The sequence below is a fragment of the Pseudorasbora parva genome, chromosome 3 (assembly GCF_024679245.1).
Source record: "Pseudorasbora parva isolate DD20220531a chromosome 3, ASM2467924v1, whole genome shotgun sequence".
NCBI classification, from domain to species: domain Eukaryota; kingdom Metazoa; phylum Chordata; class Actinopteri; order Cypriniformes; family Gobionidae; genus Pseudorasbora; species Pseudorasbora parva.
This window is the reverse complement of record NC_090174.1, coordinates 60457005-60480061: the sequence shown is the minus strand read 5'-3', so window position 1 is coordinate 60480061 and position 23057 is coordinate 60457005. Positions and strand designations below refer to the sequence as shown.

Below are 23057 nucleotides of genomic sequence, written 5' to 3'. Positions count from 1 at the left end.
GGTCGCCTTCTGTGTGAAAGCAACCACGTCCCGGGAATGATTACCGAATTGAACCCGGGTCGGGACCTAGTAACATTGCGGGGTTTGACCCGGGACGAGCGGTGTGTGAACAAAAGCCAAAACTAATGCCGTAACGGATGTGACGTAGTGATGACGTAGTTATCGTGTGACTTCTAGAGCTTGTTTTTTCACTAGTACAACCCTGCAGTGCCAGAAGAGCTAGTCGGTGTTTTAAACGCAGAGAGTGTTCGTATACAAAAGAACCTAAAATGAAACAAGCAGAAATGTGCGCAAACTGGACACAAGTCGAGACCACGGAGATCCTTACTATCCACGCTGAAGCTGAGATCGCTCGCCTGCTCAGTGGAACGGTACGTGATGTGGTAGTTTATGAGCAAATAAAAATAGAAAAGCAACAGCGTGGTTTCTCGAGAGAGAAAGCGCAAGTCATCAGTAAGCTATGTAATAAAATAATAAAAGATAATAAAAGAAAAAAATTCACCAAGTGCTGGATCACAACGGAAGGAGCGGCAGTGGGAGATTTGACTGGCCTTACTTCGATTTATGCTACAGCATATGGGGAACAAGCCACTCGGCTAACCCAGTAGCGTTACTGGGCAGTATGGCGGCGTCTCCGAACATTATACATCAAATCCGGATGTCACGTGTCAACTCGATCCGGGACCGTTATGGGTTGTGTGTGAAAGCGCACATATTACGGTATTTCGCTGGCAGTGAGAATGGACCAAATCTAGCTGCCCGGGAACAAATGCCGGGTCGCATTATCCGTGTATTTGCCGGAACCGCAGTGTGAAAGGGACTTTAGTGGCACCATTAACCCTTTAGATAGGCATGTGAAAGAAAAAAACAACCTTAGTTTCTGGCTTTTTATATGGATAAATGAGGGAGAAAAAGTCCCAAAAATCTGATGTTCCAATAAAAGGTCAAAAAATATCCAGTCCATAATCACTTTTTATATTGAAAGTAAGTCATTTTGTGTGTTTTCCCCCCACACCAGTGACACCATTTATGAACTTGGCAACTAAAGAGTAAAAATCCAGGATTTTTTAAAAACATTTAGTAGTTTTGACCAGGACTGAGGTTGATTAACAGATTTATGCCAAAAAAAAAATGGAACAAAATATGTGTCTGATATATGTTAGAGCAGTTTAATTGAGTGGATGTTTTCATCCCAAACATAACAAAAGGGTTAAATAACATTACAGATGTTTGCTTGCTAATTTTCCGGCAATGCTTGCTTAAATTGTTAGTGCCTTTAAACAAGACAAACAATTGTAACTTAATTTTAAAACCAATACAGCACACAAAAGGAGTCCAAATCAAAGTTTTATTGGAAGAAAAAAGGCCACAAGCACAAGCTCACTCTATAACACTGAGTATTCAATGACGGTCAACATAAAGGACATGCGTTCACTTCAGGCGGAGCGCTACTGTAATACATGAGAGTGAACAGAAAGATGAAAAGAAAGGGTTAAAATGGAAATAATAAAACTGGTGCTTTAAAAGTATGTCCATATCATCTGAGCCCAGTTTTTCAAAAGTAATCCAGTGGGATTTTGGATCACAGATTGGATCGAATCTTGGAAATGTGTTTTTCAAAAGCAAAAGAGGGATTCCGAACTGAGATCAGAGCATGTGATCCGATCTTACATTTGATCTGGATCAAACCTGCCCTTTGGGTTTTTCAAAACTTTGAACTCGGTTTGGGATCTATTTGATCCAAAAAACAGGATTATCCTCATCCCATCAGAAGGGTGGATTCAGTTGGGATTTTTCAACACCTGGAAACGGGATTTGGTAATCCTGAAATGTGGTATTTGGATCACAGTGATCCAATCGTATGTTCCTTTAAAAAACTGGCATAGAAGTGAGATGGATAAGGTGATCCTGGATAGCAAAACATGGGATTTCTAAATCCGTATCAACTTGATCCAGATTTTTTTTTTTTTTTTTTTTTTTTGAGAACCTGGGCCCTGGTGTCTGAATAATAATATTCAATGATTGTGAGGATCTCCAAGCATTATTTTGGAATAATAATAAAATAAAATAACCCGAAACGAAACAGACTTGCAGGGACATTTTATCAGAACTTGTTCATTCAAAATAAAAATAAAAACGTGTTATATATCAATTCTGTCCCATAATTTGAATATTTCAAAAGTAATTAAACCAATGTTTCTAGCCGGATCATCGGATGTTTCTATGTTTGACAGGAAAACTGAGAAAATACCTCATGTCATAATATAGCTTTGAAGAAGGTGATTACTAACAAACACATTGAATTTTAATAAATTATTAAATTGTTAAAGTTCTAATAATTAATTAGATTATTATACATCCACTTTGATATAAATGGTCTTTTCTTCCATATTGTGACGTATATCGACGTTAACGGCTTCTGGAACAAGAAAAAATGTTGGACGAGACCTGATTTTTTTGTATACCAAAAAATGAAAATTATCCCATGATTTACTCACTCTCTCAATCTACTTCGAGCTCATTCTACTTCTAGCTCAATCTACTTCTTTCAGGCGAATACAGTCAGTTATATTAAAATATGGCTATTCCAAGCTTTATAATGGCAGGCCAAAATTGAAGCCCAAAAAAGTGCATCCATCCATTATAAAAGTGCTCCACATGGCTCTGGGGTTTAATAAAGGCCTTCTGACGGGAATCAATGGGTTTGTGTAAGAAAAATATCCATATTTTACATGCTGTAAAGTAAAAAAAAATCTAGCTTCTGGTGGACCGCCTTCTGTATTCAACTTACGAAGAAAGTGTAATTTCTCGCACAGTTCAAAACACTAACATTACGTCCAGCTGTTATGGCTGTTGTGTTTTTTACATAAATTGAATATTTGTTAAGCTCTTCTAATCACTTCGAAGAGAGAGAATGGAATATGTTGCACATGTTGCTTGCCAATAAATAGTTGTCATAATATTCTAATCTCTTAGTTTTAACTTAAATTGTTGTTTAGAATAGGTAAATAACCCTGTGGATCTATCTGACGCCTTCTGTTTATCATGTAGTATTATTTATTTGATATGATCGGTATCAGCGATTCTGCTTTCAGTAATCGGCCCCCAAAAAAATCCCGAATGGAGCGCCCTTTGAAGTTAAGATAAAAATGAGCAGGATTTATTTAGCTGCAGGTTTCTTCTAAACGTCATCCCTACTTTGGACTTCCAAAGCAAAAGCAATGGAAAACTACTGCTTCACAAAACCCCTTAAAACCCCACAGTCATAAGATTAAACAACAGCAAGCATTCCAAGAGCAAGGACAATAAGTAAAATAACAAGTAAAAAGATTATATGATTAAATTGAATAATTAATTGATTATGATTAAATGATTATAAATGAATAAAGAAAACACACACAGCACAGATGCATGGTGGCTCTTTTGAAGCAACATACTAACAGGTTGCTTTTAAGATTCCTTCCGTCCTTTACATATGAATCTCATTTTGGAGGAGCAGTGCATGTCATTAATATTTCCCAATTTGGTGATATGTGCACAGTCCTCTCCTCCCTCTTGGTTTGGTCCTTTCCAATCATTCGGCTCCCCAGGAGCCCAGTGTCTGTAACCAAAGCCCACATTTGTTATAATATTCCATTTGCAAAACTTTTCTGACATTGCATCCAAACTGAGGTTAATTTTGTGATTTTACTTTTTATTTATAATGCACTTATCTAATACTAAAAGTGCTTCCTATCCTATATTTTGGTTACAAAGGGCAATAAATGAGGGGGGGGGGAAATTATATATAACCACAAAGCCAAAATGTAAGATATTCTAGGGAAGTTGTGGATACAGCTGTTTATAATGGGATACTACACACGGAAAAATAGTTGCACTCAAATCATCCCTGTTCACATTACTTAAAAAACTCATGTTAAAAAAATGACATGAAAAAAAATTAAATTCACTGTTGAGTTGTTTCTACTAAAAATTAGTATTGTCAGCTTTACTTAAAGGGGGGGTGAAACACTCAGTTTCAGTCAGTGTCATGTCAATCTTGAGTACCTATAGAGTAGCATTGCATCCTGCATATCTCCGAAAAGTTTTTATTTTTTTAATAATTATATAAGAAAGATGCGCTGTTCCGAGTCTTTCCGAAAAAAGCCGAGCGGGTGGGGGCGTGTCGTGTGAGCGGAGCTAAATAATGACGTGTGCAGCAGCGCGCTGTGTGTTGAGTCGAGCGTCATCCCTAACAGCGGAAAAAAACTTTATTCAAAATAAAAATATGGCTTTTAATCAGATACAGCCATACATCTATGATCCGGAATCAGACCCAGAGGCTGCAGTTGAACAGGAGCAGCAGCAAAAACGACTAGAGCAGGACGTCTGTATGTGGTAAGTTACAAGTTATACACTAACTATATTATATGCTTAGCGGCTTGTGTTATTTACATATTTATACTTGAATTATATCGTCGTATTTTTGTCTTTGAAGGTGTACATGTGGGAAGTGCAGTTGTGCACGTGTGTTTGTGTGTTTACGCGTGGTTTGTGTAGACAGTAAGCGGACTAAAAGCAGTCTCACTCACCCTTCTAACGTTGGGACTGCTCCATCCTTCAGCATTAGGTGATTGGGAAAATTTGGCGTCGAGCTGGGCCTTGTTTATGAAACAGTCGGCACCGAAATGCAGCGAACAGATATAAACATTCGCGCAACTCAGTTGCTGATCCGGAAAAGCAAATTACATCCACTGTTGCCTTAACGCGGGGTTTTTGGCGAATCTGTGCAGGACTGTCTTGGTCTGGCAACCAAAAACCCACTTTTTTGGTGACATTGTTATGTGCTATGTGTAATTGTCACCTGTCCAGCATCCTACAAGCCCCGCTTTGATGGGCGTAGGCTGTTGCTTTCGCTCTCTCCCTCGCTCTCTCTCACGCGCTTCCGGTAGAATTGTCCGTAAGGCCCATACAAGGAAATTCCGCCCCCACTAACGTCAATGGGGACGCATGATCTCAAAAAACTTGCCGAAACTTAGGACTAACCGGAAGTAGTATTTTTGACAAAGAAATACTCCCATCAAACGTCCACCTTAACTTTTGAAACTTTGTCTATGTTTAGTATGGGATTCCAAGTCTTTAACAGTGTAAAAAGATCAGTATGCATGAAACAGCATTTCACCCCCCCTTTAAGTCAGTGTTTCCCAACCGGGGTGCCGTGTAAAAGGTGCCGGCACGCATTTGCGCCACGGTTCATCTCACATCTGATTACGCATCTTTAATATGGGTTGTAACTTGAAAATAGTGCTTTATGTATGTTTCTGTCGATGGATACATGTACTGGCTCTTCAGTAATACATTACAACAAGCGATAATAAAAGAAAACCATGGGCAAAACGGTCTCTCTTTGCAAACTTTGTTCAATGCATGGGAGAGCTGGCATATGTTCGAATATGACCAGCCGTTTTCGAAATCATCCCGAGTGTAGAGCCAGGAGACGCGAGCTCAATAATTGCGAATACTCGCTGTATTTGCAAATATTGAGTAATCGTTCAAGTCTTGCGATTAAACGGACAAACTCACACAAAAAGTATGTCAACATGTCTATCTTGATGAGTATCCTAGCAGACATAGCCTGAATATGCTTTAAGATAACTTTACACAGTCGAGAAAGACGAGCATATCCTTACATTAGTTCTTAAAGGGGCAGTAGCCTTTACTGCTGTCTGTTTAATGTCAAACAAAAGATAAGGACATCACTCACTGCTCTTGACTCAATAGCTTTTGTAAGTTTAATAAGTAGTAGTCTTTAATTTAAACAGTTAAATATGCAGTTATTTTACATTTGATTACTTTATTCAATTTCTCTACATAAAATGTTAGACCTACCTGAAAAACATTGTTTATTTTATTAGTATCTTTGCTCAATTCTTGTGCTGCTGCTTTCATTTAAGTTATTTGTTCTTGTTTTCTTTATTTTTATTTGACAGTAGTCCTTTTTTCCCCTGAACATAGCAAATATCGAACTATACCAAAACCGTGAACCTAAAACTGTGATACAAACCGAACCGTGAGCAATCTGTACCATTACACCTCTAGCGTAATGTATGTGAGGGGGTGCCACAAAATTTAGACAATTTTCAAAGGGTGCCATGACTGAAAAAAGGTTGGGAAACACTGCCTTGTGTTTGTTTGGTCAAATTAACATTGATGAGTGAAACAAACAAACTGGGCAGTGGATCTGCAGTTCCCAGTATGCTTTGCAAGGGACTGCATTAGTTGTGTAAATTTAGGGATTAAAGTATTATTTTATGTGTTTATATTTTTGTAACAAAGAGCAATAAAAGAGGCTAGGGGAATCAAATATAACAATAAAGCCAAAAATGTAAGATATCCCGTGGAAGTTGTGGATACAGCTTTATAATGGGATAATGGAAATAATGGAAAATAAATTGGATATGGAAAACTGTGCATAAATAAACTCACACTTTGTTCATGGTGCAAGGAGTATCATCCACCCATCTCCACTGGCCTGTGTTCTCATCCGTTAGACCGATCCAGAAATTATATGGGTTGGCCAAATGTTTAACAAATGCCTAGGAGGAGAGATTAAAACATTTATGTCATGCCCGTTCAGACCACACGATTTTATGCCAATTTTCACACCTGATTTGGGGCAATGTGACGACGTTTGAGTCCTCATGCTCTGTTGTTTATACTGCTATTTGCACATGCAAAACTAAACCCCTGACCTTTTAGGGGGGCATTTTTATGGGTCACAGACAACAATGCATTCTACTTTACCTGTATTCTAATTAAACACCTTCTTGTCGGTTAATGATCGGTTAAAGAGCTTTGATTATCGGTTAGGGAAAACCCCCCAGAAATGAACATCCTTAGATGTAGCATTCTTTTGTGTGTGTCTGTGTGTGTGTGTGTGTGTGTGTGTGTGTGTGTGTGTGTGTGTCTGTGTGTGTGTCTGTGTGTGTGTCTGTGTGTGTGTGTGTGTGTGTGTGTGTGTGTGTGTGTGTGTGTGTGTGTGTGTGTGTGTGTGTGTGTGTGTGTGTGTGTGTGTGTGTGTGTGTGTCTGTGTGTCTGTGTGTCTGTGTGTGTGTGTGTGTGTGTGTGAGACTCACTCACTCCTTCTCAGAGTCTTCATCTAATTTTAAGAGTAACGCAACATGCTCTTCGCAGTAATCCTTTGCTTGGGTCCAGTTCATTGTATTACTAGAAAACAGGTAACAGCTGTTGCTGAACGGGACCCAATCAGATTCAATACAGCCTGGTATACGCATGTCTATGTAAGAGGACAAGAATAAATTAACACTTTTGTTCCCAGACAAACACTCGGTTAGTCAACTCCTGTAGTTTATGCAAGAAAGTAAGTAGCGCTATACGATTAAAAGACAAAGCTAGGAACATACTCTGCAACAAAGAAATTCGTTAGTTTTCTCTGGGTGGCAAGAACAAGAACAAACTTCGTTCTGACAAGTGCATTCCATACTTCACGAGAAAAGCAGGTGCCGATCATCTGTTTTTCTGCATTAACCACGGCCAGTTTAAATGTCTGACCAATCCCACAAAAGCTCCTGGACAACCACAAGAAAAAAGTTCTGCTCAGACGATGTATGTCTGCGAAAACAAGCTGCGAGAGCTCCCAAACCAGGGCTGCGAGAACTTTTTTCTCTGTTCTTGCGGAGTATGTTGTAGCTTTAAGATTGCAATCTTGATTCAAACACCCACGCAATGTCATTCCTTAAACAACAACTCCAACAACTCTGCTAGGTCTATTGCCTGAATCACATCGCAAGCGTCAGCGGAGTGTGAGCAGTACATATTTTGTCGCTGCCCATGTTAATGAATTGAGTTAATGAAAAGGTTGGATGGCCCATCACACTTCCGATGAACGCTCTTACGCTGCATAGAGCGAGCGGTTTTAATTTGTTCCTATGGAAGTTGAGCTGTGAATCAGAGTCCTGCACGGGTCCATTTTTTGAGACCCGCCCCCGCCCGTACCCGCAAGGTTTAGCACCAGATCCGACCCGTGACCCGTGAAAATTTCAAAATTAAATCCGTACCCGCCCAGACCCGTTAATATTTGGCCCGTTACCCGACCCGTGCCCGCGATAAATCACACACGCTAAAACATTCAAATTAAAATGCTTTATTTTTTTATCCTACACCTCTCTCAACATCAACAGCGTCATGAATGGGCTAATGAAACAGGCAAAAGTGCCTTTAAAGACTCATTGTCAACAATTTCATATAGCTACTCCACTCACCAGCTTTACTTTTACTTCATCCATTGCTACTCCTGCAACGCTCGCTTCATCTGCGCTACGAGAGGCATCAACTAAAGTTTCAATGTCGCAGTGGTGGTGACGTGATGGGTAAAATGGTATATCATTGTTGCGTGTATGTGTAATGGTAATTTGGACATAGAAATTGTAATAGCCTACAAAATGTTGGATGGGGGAAGAAGGAGCTGGGAACCAGCGAACATTTAAAAGACTTAACCAAACAAAACGAAAGTAACGTGAGTAGCCCTTCATGGACATCTCCCATGCGCACACGCATAATAAAACGTAAACACAACTCAACGTCAAATCCAGGTCTGGTGATCTCTCGTCCTTATATGCTTCCGAGCTCCCTCAGAGGACTCGAGACCGGTGTGGCTCGCAGGTGACGCTCATTCACAATCACGGCCAGGTCTCTCTCTCTCTCGCTCTCGCGTTCACTTTGCCACAGAAATATTGCTCATATTTTTCATCCGCCCATCCGCGCTACTACCCGCCCGCACAGAGTTAATTATCCGCCCGCATCCCCGCCCGTGAATTTTATAAATGTCATAATCCACCCGTTTTAGCCACTTTTATGCGGGTACCCGCGGATACCCGCGGGTACCCGACCCGTTGCAGGACTCTGCTGTGAATGTTAGAGTTTTTATCCTATTCTGACGGGCCTGTTCTTGGTGGGGATCGAACACGGGTCTCTAGTGTTCAAAGTCTCTGGGTTTACTGACTGAGCTAAGTCCCCAGATAATGAATCCAAGGGCAGAGGTGGCAAAAGCAAGGAGTCGTTGATCTTCAACAAAAGACAATCTTTACTGAAGAAAATTGCAACAAAACAAAGGAAGCCTGGCTTCCAAAATACAGAGAAAAACAAAACAGACACAAGGGTCAAAAAACATGAATCAATACAAACTTAGCTAGCGACTGACGAAGAAAATAGGAAAATAGCAGTCCAGTGATGAGATCTCACAGGAGTCTCCCCTCTAAAAACGGCTCCTGATGTTCCCTTGAAGGGGTCTTTGGGTAAGATGGAAGGCTGTAATGAGTGTTGGGTCCAGAATGTCTCGAGCATGCACCCATGAGCACTCCTCAGGGCTGTAACCCTCCCAGTCGACCAAATACTGCACCTTTCCACAGACCCGACGAGAATCTACCAGCCTATGAACAGTGTAAGCTGGTTGTCCATTGATGATATGGGCAGCTGGGGCAGGTTTACAAGCTGGGGACAGAGTGGAACAAACAACAGGCTTTAGCTGAGAGACATGAAATGTTGGGTGGATCCTCATAGACCTGGGCAGAAGCAGACGATAAGATACAGGATTTATCTTCCTGAGGATCTTAAAAGGCCCAATATAACGGGGAGCCAGTTTGCGAGATTCTATCCTCAGATGAAGATCTCTGGTTGCAAGCCACACCCTCTGACTCGGATGAAGCATTGGTCCCAACCTTCGGCGCTGGTTAGCCTGCCTCCGCTGTTGTTGCGTGGCTTTCAGTAAAGTTGCCCGGGCCTTCTTCCAAGCCTGTCGACACCGGCGAACCATTTGAGCAGCAGCAGGAACACATACCTCTGGCTCCTGCCCAGGGAACAAAAGAGGGGGAAAGCCGTACTGGCACTCAAAAGAAGACAAGCCTAGGGAGGAATGGTAGAGAGTTTTATGTGCAAATTCTGCCCATACTAATCGAGAGCTCCAAGTGGTCTGATTGTCTGCTGCAAAACATCACAAAGTCTTCTCTATCTCCTGATTTACCCTTTCTGTCTGCCCATTAGACTGTGGGTGAAAACCAGATGACAGACTGATATCAGACCCAATGAGGCGACCAAATGCCTTCTAGAACCGAGAGGTGAACTGAGATCCTTTATCTGAGACCATATTCTGGGGAAATCCATGAATCCAGAACACATGGTGCATTGGGAGCTCTGCAGTCTGGCTTGCTGTGGGAAGTTTGGGTAATGGCAGGAGGTGACGAGCTTTAGAAAATCCTCTCTGCTGCAGTAAATCGTCGAGACAAGTAAACACATGGGTGAAGCTTGTTGTTGATTCTGGCTCTTTGGGATAACACTGCCCCTACACCCACATCTGAAGCATCCACCTCCACCACAAAGGGCAACTCTGGATCTGGAAGGGTTAAGATGGGAGCAGATGTAAAGAGTTGTCTCAGCTTGTTAAAAGCTTGGTTGGCCTTCTCAGTCCATGTGAATAGCTGGGCAGACTTCTTGGTCAGTGCGAAAAGAGGTACTGCAACAGAGCTGAAGTTTCTTATAAAAGTTAGCAAATCCAAGAAAGCGTTGTACCTGCTTCACAGAACAAGGCTGAGGCCATTCCTTCACTGCATGAACCTTGCCAGGATCCATCTGGAGACTGCCCTTGGAAACGATGAAGCCATGAAATGGAACGGAAGACACATGGAATTCACTCTTCTCAAGTTTGTAAAATGGCTGTGTTTAAGTAACTGGGACAGGACCTGTCGAACATGTTGAACGTGTTCCTTATAGTTACTTGAGAAAAATCTGAATATCGTCAAGGTAGACGAAAACAAAGTTGTTCAGCATCTCCCGTAGGGCATCATTTATGAACGCCTGGAAGACGACTGGGGCATTGACCAGGCCAAAGGACATTACCTTGTACTCATAGTGTCCCGTCGTGGTGTTGAAGGCCGTCTTCCACTCGTCAACTTCTCGAATCCTGACTAGATGGTAGGCATTTCGGAGATCTAATTAAGAGAAAATGTTGGCACCCTGCAGGATTTTAAAAGTAGTAGTCATCAGGGGCGGGGTGTAATGATTCTTAATGGTGATGCGGTTAAGACCTCTGTAGTCGATGTAGGGCCTGAGGTCACATTCTTCTTCTCAACAAAAAAAACCCTGCGCCAACAGGTGAGGTCGAAGGATGAATGAAACCATTATCCAAGGCTTCCTTAAGGTACTTATCCATAGTGACTCTCTCAGGGGCAGAGAGATAGTAAAGTCTACCCCGTGGTGGGCATGCTCCAGGAACCAAGTCTATAGCACAATCATATGGTCTGTGCGGAGGAAGGAAGGTGGCTCGGAACTTGCTGAAGACGTCACTGAGATCAGCATACTCTGAAGGAACTCTAGACAGCTTAGGGAGAGACATTGGAGGCATAGTACTAAGAGTCTTTGTAATAGGAAGCTCTTGCACCTCTGTGGGCTGGGAGCTTGAGATGACTCAGGATGAAGGACTTGGAAACTTGTGGTGGCAGACTTGAGCAGAGGAACAGATAGCCCTTGAGTGTTAGATATGTCCAACTTGATATTGGCAGGCCTCCTGGAGTGTGTTGACTACCAATGGAATGCCCAAGTGCTTGGCTACATCTAGATCCAAAAAGTTCCCAGCAGCCCCAGAATCAATGAAAGCACCAAGCTGGTGATGCTGGTTTTTGTGGATGATGGTGGCTTGAAGACCCCAGAGGTAGCAGGATGGGGGAAGATATCTACTCTCGCTCCAGTTCCCCCTTTCCTGGATGAGAACTGGCTTTTCCCGACAATTCAGGGCAGTTGGATCTGAAATGGCCAGACATCCCACAGTACAGACAGTGTTGTTCCCTCATCCGGTGATCCCTTTCTGTCTGGGTTAGTTCAGTTCTACCAAGCTGCATCGGTTCCTCCACATCATTGGGTTTCCAGGGAGGTTCAACAGTATTGGAGGGTTCCTGAGGACGATACGTTGCATCGTTCCCGACGTCATTCTTGTTGTCGTTCTCGGAGACGATGATCTACTCGGATGGCTACATCGATGAGGGATTCCAAATAAGGAGAAGGGTCTCTAAATGCCAACTCATCCTTGAGTTCAGAAGACAAGGCTTGGTGGAACATGGCCTTCAAGGCTCACTGGTCCCATCCACTCTCTGAAGCCATGGTACGAAACTCAATGGCAAACTCCACCACACTCCGAGTACCCTGAGAGAGTTGAAGCAAACGGTAGTCCACATCTTCTGTGCATGCCGGATGATGGAAGAACCTCCTCATTTCAGTAATGAAGTTGCTGCTGTTTGCAGTTAATGGTGACCGTTGATCCCCCAAAGTTGAGGCCCAGTCTAATGCCTTGCCAGTGAGAAGGGTGATGATGTAGACCACCTTGTTGCTCTCTGTGGGGAAGCTTCCAGGTTGCAGTTGAAATACTAGGGTGCACTGGGTGACAATGCCACATCACTTCTCAGGACTGCCATCAAATGGTTCTGGTGCTGGTAGTTTGGGTTCTACAACTGCTTGAGAAGGATTACCAGGTGGCAGCTGGGACTTTTGGGATGAAGCGGCTGGAGACTGAAGATTTAAGCGTTGAAGAATATCAGAAAGGATTTGCTCATGTTGCTGGATGGCTGCTGCTTGCCCTGCTATGGCAGACAGAATGCGATCCACATTAGAAGGTGGAGAAGCCTCCTCCGCTGGATTCATGTTTCTGGATCAGTCTTGCTGTAACCGGCCAGTTCTAGTGTTCAAAGTCTCTGGGTTTACTGACTGAGCTAAGTCCCCAGATAATGAATCCAAGGGCAGAGGTGGCAAAAGCAAGGAGTCGTTGATCTTCAACAAAAGACAATCTTTACTGAAGAAAATTGCAACAAAACAAAGGAAGCCTGGCTTCCAAAATACAGAGAAAAACAAAACAGACACAAGGGTCAAAAAACATTAATCAATACAAACTTAGCTTGCGGCTGACAACGAATAGCATAGGTTTAAGACTGAACATAACAGCATGTCACAAAGCCACTTAAATAGGGCAAAACACTGGTGTCACATATCAGGCATAATGAGTGGTAGTGTTTAGAAGGAGCCAGGTGAGAGGCGCCACCTGCCGACCAGGAGGAAAATAGTAGTCCAGTGATGAGTTCTCACATCTATGTACAAATGTGTTTAAAAAAAGTGGTTATTCACAAATGCTGATTCATATAGTAACAAAAGTCTTTATGAATGAGACCAACTTTTTTTTACAATTTAGTTCAAATTAATACATTTTAAATAGCAGTGAGAATTTCATCACAACCTCTAGTTTGCATGTAATTTTGTTTTGTTGTCTAATGTTTTTTCAATCTTAAAAAAAAAAAAAATTCATGATTCAATTTATCCAGAATCATGCAGCTCTAAAAGTAAGTCAATAACAAAACAGTAAGCTAATGATGGCAGAATTTTCATCTTGGTGAATCTCCCCATAAACCAATGACAGGGCTAGTTTTCTCTGTGGGGAGGTTTAGTTCACATTTCACTGTACTGATGTATGATTTTAATAACCTCCAAATCAAACACGTCCGAGTTTTCCCTCACCCAACCTCCCTTACCAAATCACTTACTGTTTATCATCAGTGTTGGGGAAAGTTACCTTCAAAAGTAATGCATTACAATATTGTGTTACTCCCTTAAAAAGTAACTAATTAAAAAAAGAAAAAGAAACAAGTAATCCATTATGTTACTTTTGCGTTACTTTTTTTCACCTGAGTTGGGCTTTTTTTCTATTCTAATTATTCTATTTTTGGGCAAATGTAAAGGCCCTTTCACACCAAAAATTGGAATAATAAGCCTGATGCTGAAGTAAATGCAAATTCCCACATGTACATTAGAGGACGCAGCTCAAACAAACCTTTCAGCTGTGCTACCGTTCTGGAAAACGGAAGAATAGGACGCAGGAGGAAAAAAAAGTTTAACGAAGTAAATAAATGTTTTCTTATAGTTAAACTGAATGATCAAAGGCCAGCAGCAAGTACAATGGTCAATAAAGTGAGATTAAATGCATAAAATATTTGTTTTATTTAACATATTGATTTATTTAGAGGCTCTGATTTTGCATTTGACTGATTTTATTCATTTTGAGAAATACTGAATCTTTTTTGCGCAAGTGAGATTTGTAAATGCCTGCTTACATTTAGCCTAGAGAGCTACACTATTCATCACGTTCACGCAGAAACTCTGCATTTACAATTTTTTCCAAACATTGGGAAACAGGAACAGGAGTTTCTTAAAACAGGAACTACATATATAAGCACAATACTGCACATTAAATTTAGAGTTTACTCACCAGTTAATGATAGTTTGTAAGACAAAGATTGAACAAGTAATCTCATTTCCTCCACTGAACTCTTCAGGTTTGTCAGTGAACTTGCCAAGTCAGCTTTTGACAGAGACAAAAGCCAAACAGAACAATATATCAGCCATAACATTTTATAATATTAGAGGTAATCACAGTTCTGAAGAACATTATATTTTGATGAAAAATTAAATATCTATTAACATTTACAGTATATTTAAATTAATATTTGATTTTGAATTAATATTATTGTAGGTTGTCGTCTTACACATTGTTTCATGTGTGTGCATAAACATCCGAGATGAAATCAAACCACCCATTGATAGTCTAGACTCAAGATCTGAAAATGTAGAGCTCAAACTGCCCATCCATCTCTTCACTTCAGTGCGTGACAGATTCTGTTGGCGCTCTGTAGGAGAAACAAATAGAAATATACAGCTTCAAACCCTTGATATGTTGTCGTAATTAGAGGAATCTTTAAAGCTGAAAGTACATCAAGCGCTCACCCATCTTTTGTAGTTTTTCCTCTTGTTTGGATGCGAGTGAATTCAGTGACGAGCCAAGATCAGTCATCAAGGAATCAATAGTAGACAACTTTTCATGCATTTCTTATGGATATAGAGTGAGAGGGACAAATGATAAATAAATAATCAATGCTTTTTATGCACATATCAAATCGAAGTCTATTTGCAGTGTCAAAGAGATGGTAATCATGCCCTGCTGAGAAACTTCAATTCATTGCATTAAATATTTTACCCCAAATAGACATTGTAACATTTTTCACGGGGGGCATTTGAAGGACATTTATGGTTAAAATTTGTTCCAAAAAGATTACAAAAAATCATTAACTATCATCAGTAATTTTATCCATAAATGGCCTAAGGATCATTATCAAAATAAAACATCAGAGTTAAGGCCAAGTCAAGACACTAACCATTGGTCATTGGGTTACTTGATCCAGACGTGTTCAAAGATGAGCTCAGGCTGGACACCAAATTCTGCAGCTCAGAAACCTTCTTTTCCAGGTCATTACCTGTCAAAAACAATTATTAAGTAAAAGTCCATTACCAAAACTGATCTGTGATGAAGATGAAGTTCTCACCTGTGATCTGGAAATCAGATTTGACGGAGGTCAGATCAGAAGTGTGGCTGTTCATCCAACTCTCCAGCATTGAGAACTTTCTTTCTTGATTCGAAACTTCAAACCAAAATAAAGAGAGACAAGCAAACAAACTCTCACTTCTCCAGCTTCTTTGCAAATATTAATGTTGGATTAAGAAAGCCAACATACTGATCTACTAGTTAAAAGGTTAGTTCATCCAAAAATGAAATTACTCACCCTCACGCCGTTTCGAACCCGCAAGACCTTCGTTTATTTTCGAAACAAAAATTATATTTTTGATGAAATCCGAGATGTTTCTGTCCCTCCATAGACAGGAATGTAACAACCACTTTCAAAGCCCAGAAAAGTAAGAAAGACATTCTGAAAAGTTAGTTAGATTAGCTAGATTATTGTAATGCTCTACTGGGTGGTTGCCCTGCTCGCTTAATAAACAAACTCCAGCTGGTCCAAAACGCAGCAGCTCGAGTTCTTACTAGAACCAGGAGGTATGATCATATTAGCCTAGTTCTGTCAACACTGCACTGGCTCTCTGTTAAATATTGTATAATTTTTAAATCTTGCTAATTACTTTCAAAGCACTAAATAGCTCCCCAGTACTTGAGTGAGCTCAACGCATTATTGTCCTTCACGTCTATCACAATCTCAAAAATTCTGCCCCTTTGATAATACCTAGGGGCCAGTTGTTCAAAATGTTTCATCTAGATCAGAATGATCTGGATTTGGAAATCCTGTTTTGCTATCCAGGAACAGGTAATCCATCATACTTTTGTGCCAGTTTTTCAGAGCAAAACTGGATTGGATCACTCTGATCCAGATACACACTTTTTCAGATGGCCAAATCCGGATTACTAGTGCTCTACTGAGTCCCTGAAGAGACATAGTGATGGAAAAAAATGTGATGACAAAAAATAAATAAATAATATATATAATTGCTTTTGCGTTCTCTCTGAAAAGTTTCACGCGTTCGCTCACAAATAACTTTTGACTGGTTCATCTCTTATTGTGTCGTTTACAAAAACTGATTAAAAACACTTTAAATGTAATATATTTTAGTTTGATATTTACAGCTGTTCGGGGAATTTTTTATGGTAACAAGATAATTTTTATTTTATTTTTATTTTTACTTTACTATACTGAATAGCGTAATTGATAGCCCATGTCTACTTTATCTACTTTATCACTGTTACAATGGTTACACAATTGTACAACGGTTAAAGTCAAGTGCAAAATATGAATAAAAGTATATACACTAAATGATACAAATGTATTAATTTACCAAGTTCAAATTTTCACGTTTTGAACAACACTTGTTTGATCCAGATTAAAACTAGGATTGGATTCTGTGATCTAATCTGATTTCAGTTTACGCACAGTTATCAGATTGGATCAAATCTTGAAAATGAGTTGTTCAAAAGGGAAAGAAGGAATCTAAAATCAGATTAGATCACGGAATCCAATCCTAGTTTTAATCTAGTTCAAACCTTCAATTTGTGTTGTTCAAAACTTGTCAGCAGGATTTGGATAACTTTGATCCGAAAAACAGGATTATCCCGATCCCAACAGGGGGTAGAATTTCAAGGTGGATTCCAGGAAGAAAATAGCCTGACAAGCCAGATCCACATCAATGTAGCATCTGTGGTCTCTTACAATGAGGATCAAAGATGAGTCAATGTTGATGTAAAGGGTGGATAGCTTTTAGCCGCATAGAAATTAGGGGCCCGATGCCAACGAGTCTGGGCAAGTGACATCTTCGACAGGTTTGTGGCCGAATTGAAATAAGACAGGCCGCCTCTTTGGAGAACTGTGAAAACACAATCAGATTACCTGGCCACATGACTTGAACCCTGTCCCCTGTCCCCTGTCAAACTCCCTCTGCACGCGATAGGATAGCGCTACAACCAACCAGAGCAACGAAGGTGAAGCAGAGCTCGCTGACAGATTAAACATTTGCCGTATCCGGTCGGCTAAACTCCGAACACATCTTCCCTTTTTAAGAATGACTTCAGTGCTGTTCTTTGTTCTTTTCTCAGAGAAAAGCTTAACTCCAAGTCTTCCAGAGTCGCGGTCAGAGCTGATTCGAAAGACCGCAGTTCGCCAGTTTCTGTGTTTACTAGAAGCATGCAAACGCATCTTGGCCGTCGTCATTATGGCCCCGCCCATCGACTCTATACACAATGTGATTGGGCCATCCAGATTTTGAGGAACACAGCTCAGAATGGTATTGAGAGTTCCTAGACGACACTTGCGGGCAGATTAAATTTGCTGCCGCTAGGGTGCTTCTAGATTTCTAGGCTAGGAAGAAAATGTAGTAACTTTAAAATTATAAGAAGTGGTCAACAGGGAACACTTCCCATAACAGCTGATGTGCTGATGTTATATCATAAGAAGAAGGACATCTACGCTAATGTTAGTCTCTCTGTTTATCCCGAGGTTTACTGCAGTCAGACACGACCACAACGCAGCCCTGAAGCAGAGAGACCATGACAACTAGACTCTCCTCTGTGAAGGCCTTCTTCACTTCCCCTCTGTACAGATAAAAATATTGTCAAAAAGATTCCCGTTCAGAACGCATTCAAAGTTGTGGGGTTTTTTTAGCCCAAAGCAAGCAACTCTGTTTTTTTTTTACAATGGAAATAAATCAATGAAAGATGTACTAGGACAATAAATTTTCTAGAGCTGCTGTACATCTCTCTTCCATTCATAAAATCAAACAGTCCATGTGACTACAGAGGTTCAAACTTAATGCTATGAAGTGACGAGAACGTGGGCAAAAATAACCAAAAATAATGACTTTATTCAACAATTTCTTCCTTTCCAAGTCACTCTCCTACATGATTCATGTAAGCAGCACAACGCATGCATGTGGTCTCGGCCAACACTGGTCTGCCATTCTGCTGTAAACCCAGAAGCTCCTGCACTGTGTGAACAGCCCAACAATGCAACAGCGCAAGAGTGACAGGGAAAAGAAGACATTGCTGAATAAAGTTGTTATTTTTTGCACATAATAAGTATTCTCGTCGCTTCATAACATTAAAGGGTTACTTCAGCGATTAGCATATGGCTTTGTATCAGTAGAAACCCTGGAGTATATTCAAATTATTGTGCTTTCCCCCCTCATATCTCCCTGAGACAAGAGATTTACGCATTTTATTTCTGGAAAAATTCCTCCTATGATGCAAATTGACAATTTTTGCATCATAGGAGGAATGTTTGGCCAAAGGCTGAAGACTACAGCCAGCAGAGGGAGCCATTTCCGCATGTTTTGAATCCACGCATGGGGGATGGAGATCACACTCAGCTTGCAGGGAGAGCTCAGCTCAGCTACAGGCACTCATTTAAACGGAGCTATGGTGTGCAATGTAAGTCTTTTAACTTCATAAATTAATTTCTATGAAAGTTAAGCTTTTAAAGGCATGAACTGAAACGTGCCAGACTGAACTCGCGTTGTGAATGTATGCCGCGAGTGTAGTCGCGATTACCTCAGCTCTCATCACTCCTGCAGTTAGTGCTCAGTGCTGTAATACTCGCGCGGCGACTCACTCATTATATTGAACAGACACGTTCAGTTTTTAATTGTATTGTCTTCTCTAACTCAGTCACTGTAATCAAGTTGGTGGCGTTGGGAATGGCACAGGGCAGCAAAGCATTCTGGGAATTGTAGTCTTTCATCCCCATGGGACAAAAATACATTTTCTGTCTTTTCTCAGTCTAGAAGACACCAAATTCAAAAATAATTTCACATTTCTACTACATTGATGACCCAGTTTAAATACAGATTCATCTTCCCAGCGCTGAAGTACCCCTTTAATGTTGAACCACTGGAGTGGACTGTTTTAAACGATGTTTGTACCGCCTTTCTGGACCTTGAAAGTGTTCATTAAATTGCTGTCTATGGAGGGGTCAGATAATATCTTACAGGTTTGGAACGACATGAGGGAGAGGAATTAATGACAGAAATGTCATTTTTGGGTGAATTAACCCTTTAAGCCCATCCATCCATCCATCCATCCATCCATCCATCCATCCATCCATCCATCCATCCATCCATCCATCCGTTTATTAAAGCTCAGTTCAGTGATAAGAGCAAAGCCGTTTGATTCATATCACAAGTCTGCTACTTTTTAGTCAAAAAAAAAACCCTGAACTCAAGTAAAATTTTAAAGAAAGAAAACCAAAAAATGTTGTACAATTAATATAAAGGCAGTTTTTATCATCGCATATTGAGTGAATACATGTAATATTTCTTAATATTGTCATTATTTTGTCACACCACAGGACTACTAAAATATGGGAGGATAGAATTAACCACTTAATAAAAACATATACGTTTTCATCATACACTATAAATTTTAACCTAATTTTTGATCTTTAACAATAGAAGTTCATGTTCACATTATTTGTCACACTAAAAACAAAGCTGTTGCAATACAGTAGTACAATACAATAGTAGCAATAAACTAAAGACTGTCGTTTAATCCACTCACAGATGACAGAAGTCAAGATGAAAATAATCATGCAAACGGTTCCTAGAAGCACAAAGAGGCCAGTTTGTCTGCTACATGGACGACCTGCAGAAAACACACAAAATTATTGATACATTTCTACTGTTAATATCATGTATACAATACAATGTCGAAATGTAGTAATTTAATTTTGCAAAGCCATGTTTTAATTATTTTTGCCCTTTTCCTCACATTTCGAGATCATTCATGTCTGTATCAAAATGGCACTGCAAGTAACAAGCCCAAGTTCATACTTAGAAGTTTGAGTATGAGCAGTGGAAAATATGATAACCATAATTAGCATGAACATGATTAATTGTTTAATTGATTAAATGCTCACTGGTTACAAATCTGTTATGTATCAGTTATCAGTTGTAGAGATGTTATCCAGTCTCTACAACTATCCCTGAGGAAGAAACATTCTCAGCATTACAATTACATTCCAAATATAAAAGATGCTTTTGAAATAATGATAAAAAAGTCTGTCATGACATTGAAATAAATGTTGCAGGACTGTTACGCTGTAAAAGCTGAATTAGTTTAATGCTTTTAGAAAGTTTCTCCAACTGAATGATATAATAAATCTTCCAAACCTTTCCGGAATGACTTCTGTGGTTCAGATTCCATCTCCATTTTAGAGTAGTCTTGAGAAGCCATTTTGTATCAAATGGGAGCAAACTGCTTCACTTGCTTTTAATACCTGAAATTCAAACTAACACCTCCCATAAAATTAATAATTCATGTTATCCAAGAATTTTTTTTTTCCCTTCCACATTGAGGAACTGATATTTGGCAAATCCTCAGGAATAAGATCTTCAAGATCATATCAAGATTCTAGGTATTGTTTTTAATATACTTAAAGACAATGTGCAAATTCATATATTCACACCATTGTGACTCTGTAAATGTCTTAATGCTTTCTGAAGGATGGAAGGAATTTTTATTTTTCTCATTTAAAACAGTACCTTTTACTAAAGGCTAAATTTATTTTAGAGGCATTTATTTCAAAGAGGCATGAAATCGCTCTCACGGACATTTTCCTGGACCGTTCCCACCTGGTGGAATGACCTGCCGATCTCAATTCGTGCTGCCGAGTCTGTAGCCATTTTTAAAAAACATCTTAAGACACATCTTTTCCACTTGCACCTGACCAATAAAGAATAGCACTTACTGATCACCACAACAATGACCAAAAGCGCACACTCCTGGATCATATCTACGTCTCTCATCCGGATTTGTGCCTTCAGGCGGGTATGTTAAATAGTTATCATAACTATCAAAATCTAGCTAGAATGCCATACAAAACCAACCCATTGGGCCACTGAATCTGCATTAACGACAACAGTTGGGGCAACAGCCTTAGTCCTAATGGGTTGTTATCATAGCTATCAAAATCCAGTGTTCGGCATTTTGCGTACGTGAGTTTTTGTTGTAGATGTCTATTTAAAATAAATAAATTGTGTACTGTGCTAATTAATTGAGACTTCTTACAGCTCTTACAGGTTGTTGGCCTTGTCTGTTCCGTTGCTTCTATTACTCTCCCCTTTTTTGTAAGTCGCTTTGGATAAAAGCGTCTGCTAAATGATTAAATGTAAATGTAAATGTATTTTGCTGAGTGAACAAAATACTGCATTTGTGCTGAGTTTGGACTTTCCAACATGTAAAAATAAACTGAATTAGGGAAGCGATAGTAATGTTAATTCATACGTACAACTTGATCTGTAACTTGTTCTAAGGATGATTGAATATGGTGTTGGTGGGCAAAATGTACAAATGAACAGAACCAATAAGATGCTTCAGGTGCATAAGGTTTGAGTCTGTCCTGTATTTGGCTTTTAATACTGGCACATTAAATATTAATCAAATCTCTCTTTAAACTGATGAGTGGCTCTCAGCTTAATGCATCTAATATTGTGAGCTGTGTGATTTCTTTCAATGGTCGAGGAATGATGAAAAGATTATGTAACACTCGTCTAAGAATTAGTAATAGTATAATGGATTGCTTATGTAATACAGATTTGGACTAGTCAGAAGATTTTAGGGATCGCTAAGGAGGTAGCGGGTTATACTGAGAAGCAACAGACAGACACAAGATTCAATTTGAAATAGAAATATAATTGATTTCACGTTAAAAGAAAATATAAAAAGTTAATAAAATCAAAGAAAGTAAATGACAAGATCACACGGACAATTCACAATAAAACTGACTGAAAATTCCCTCTGAGTGCAGGGTGAAGAGCAGCGGTCCTAGCACTGAGCCTTGCGGTACTCCATACTGAACCTATGATCGGTGTGACATCTCTTCATTTACTGCTACAAACTGATAACGGTCAGATAAGTACGATTTAAACCAACAAACCGATTTATGCCAACATAATTTTCGAGTCTATTCAAAAGAATATTGTGATCGATAGTATCGAATGCAGCGCTAAGATCGAGTAACACTAATAGAGAGATACAACCATGATCAAACACTCTTCTGATCCCGAATCGCAATGAACCATAAAATAAAGGATTCTCCAGCCTGTGACAGCATGCTCTGGTATGTTCTGTTAGACACGTACACATAATCAAAACGATCTGTAACAATGTAATACAATCACATATAAAAACATGTTTTACTCACTCAAGGCGGGCGTACACTGTGTGAATTCGGACACTCGGGAGGTTGTGAGATATTGCAGACGATATGTGTCAGTTAATTTGATCATCGCATCAAATCAGCTGGTACACGACACAACTGTTTGCACCGCGAGCCGGCCGCGTTTACACAAGCTTTCTCATTAAACACAGACCGGAGCTTTCAATGTTGCTGCTATAGCTTCAGATACAAAAAATAAAGAAAAAATGTGTGCAAATGATTAGTTGAAAAGTAGAGAACAGTAGCCTTTTCCTTTCAACCGTAACAACCAGAGGGAGAGAAGGGTGCGAGTGAGAGAGAGAAAGAGTGTGTGTGTGTGTGTGTGTGTGTGTGTGTGTGTGTGTGTGTGTGTGTGTGTGTGTGTGTGTGTGTGTGTGTAAACGCTGTATGTTTGCAGCCACTGAGCTAATAATACTCATAGATTGAGCCTATGTGATGTGCTTGTGCATGATTTGGAAATAGGGGACAGTCATATGCTGGTAAAAA

At 40.0% G+C, this 23057-nt stretch overlaps 1 protein-coding gene across 2 annotated transcripts; it reads right to left on the bottom strand.

Moving 5' to 3' along the window:
* Positions 1 to 1990: 1990 nt before the first annotated feature.
* On the bottom strand, positions 1991 to 19992 carry LOC137072128 (asialoglycoprotein receptor 2-like). Of its 2 annotated transcripts, XM_067440344.1 has the most exons (9): positions 19913 to 19992; positions 15408 to 15503; positions 15240 to 15338; positions 14812 to 14913; positions 14574 to 14714; positions 14297 to 14389; positions 7116 to 7276; positions 6466 to 6575; positions 1991 to 3601 (listed from the first exon to the last, which is right to left on the bottom strand). In XM_067440344.1, exons 1-7 carry the CDS (start codon positions 19941 to 19943, stop codon positions 7116 to 7118), a joined length of 723 nt encoding a protein of 240 aa, XP_067296445.1. In that variant the 5' UTR covers positions 19944 to 19992; the 3' UTR covers positions 1991 to 3601; positions 6466 to 6575. The 2 variants fall into 2 exon arrangements, with proteins under 2 accessions (XP_067296445.1, XP_067296446.1); XM_067440345.1 differs by lacking the exons at positions 1991 to 3601; positions 6466 to 6575; positions 7116 to 7276 and adding an exon at positions 10532 to 13124.
* Between the last annotated feature and the right edge of the window lie 3065 nt (positions 19993 to 23057).

Excerpts from the sequence above, each read along its gene's own strand:
- LOC137072128 (XM_067440344.1), bottom strand. The coding sequence starts at position 19,943 with ATGATTATTTTCATCTTGACTTCTGTCATCT. Across the intron at positions 14,715-14,811 it reads GGAAAAACTACAAAAGATGG|AGCGCCAACAGAATCTGTCA; the intron begins GTGAGCGCTTGA and ends TTTCTCCTACAG. Across the intron at positions 14,390-14,573 it reads GCACACACATGAAACAATGT|CTGACTTGGCAAGTTCACTG; the intron begins GTAAGACGACAA and ends CTCTGTCAAAAG.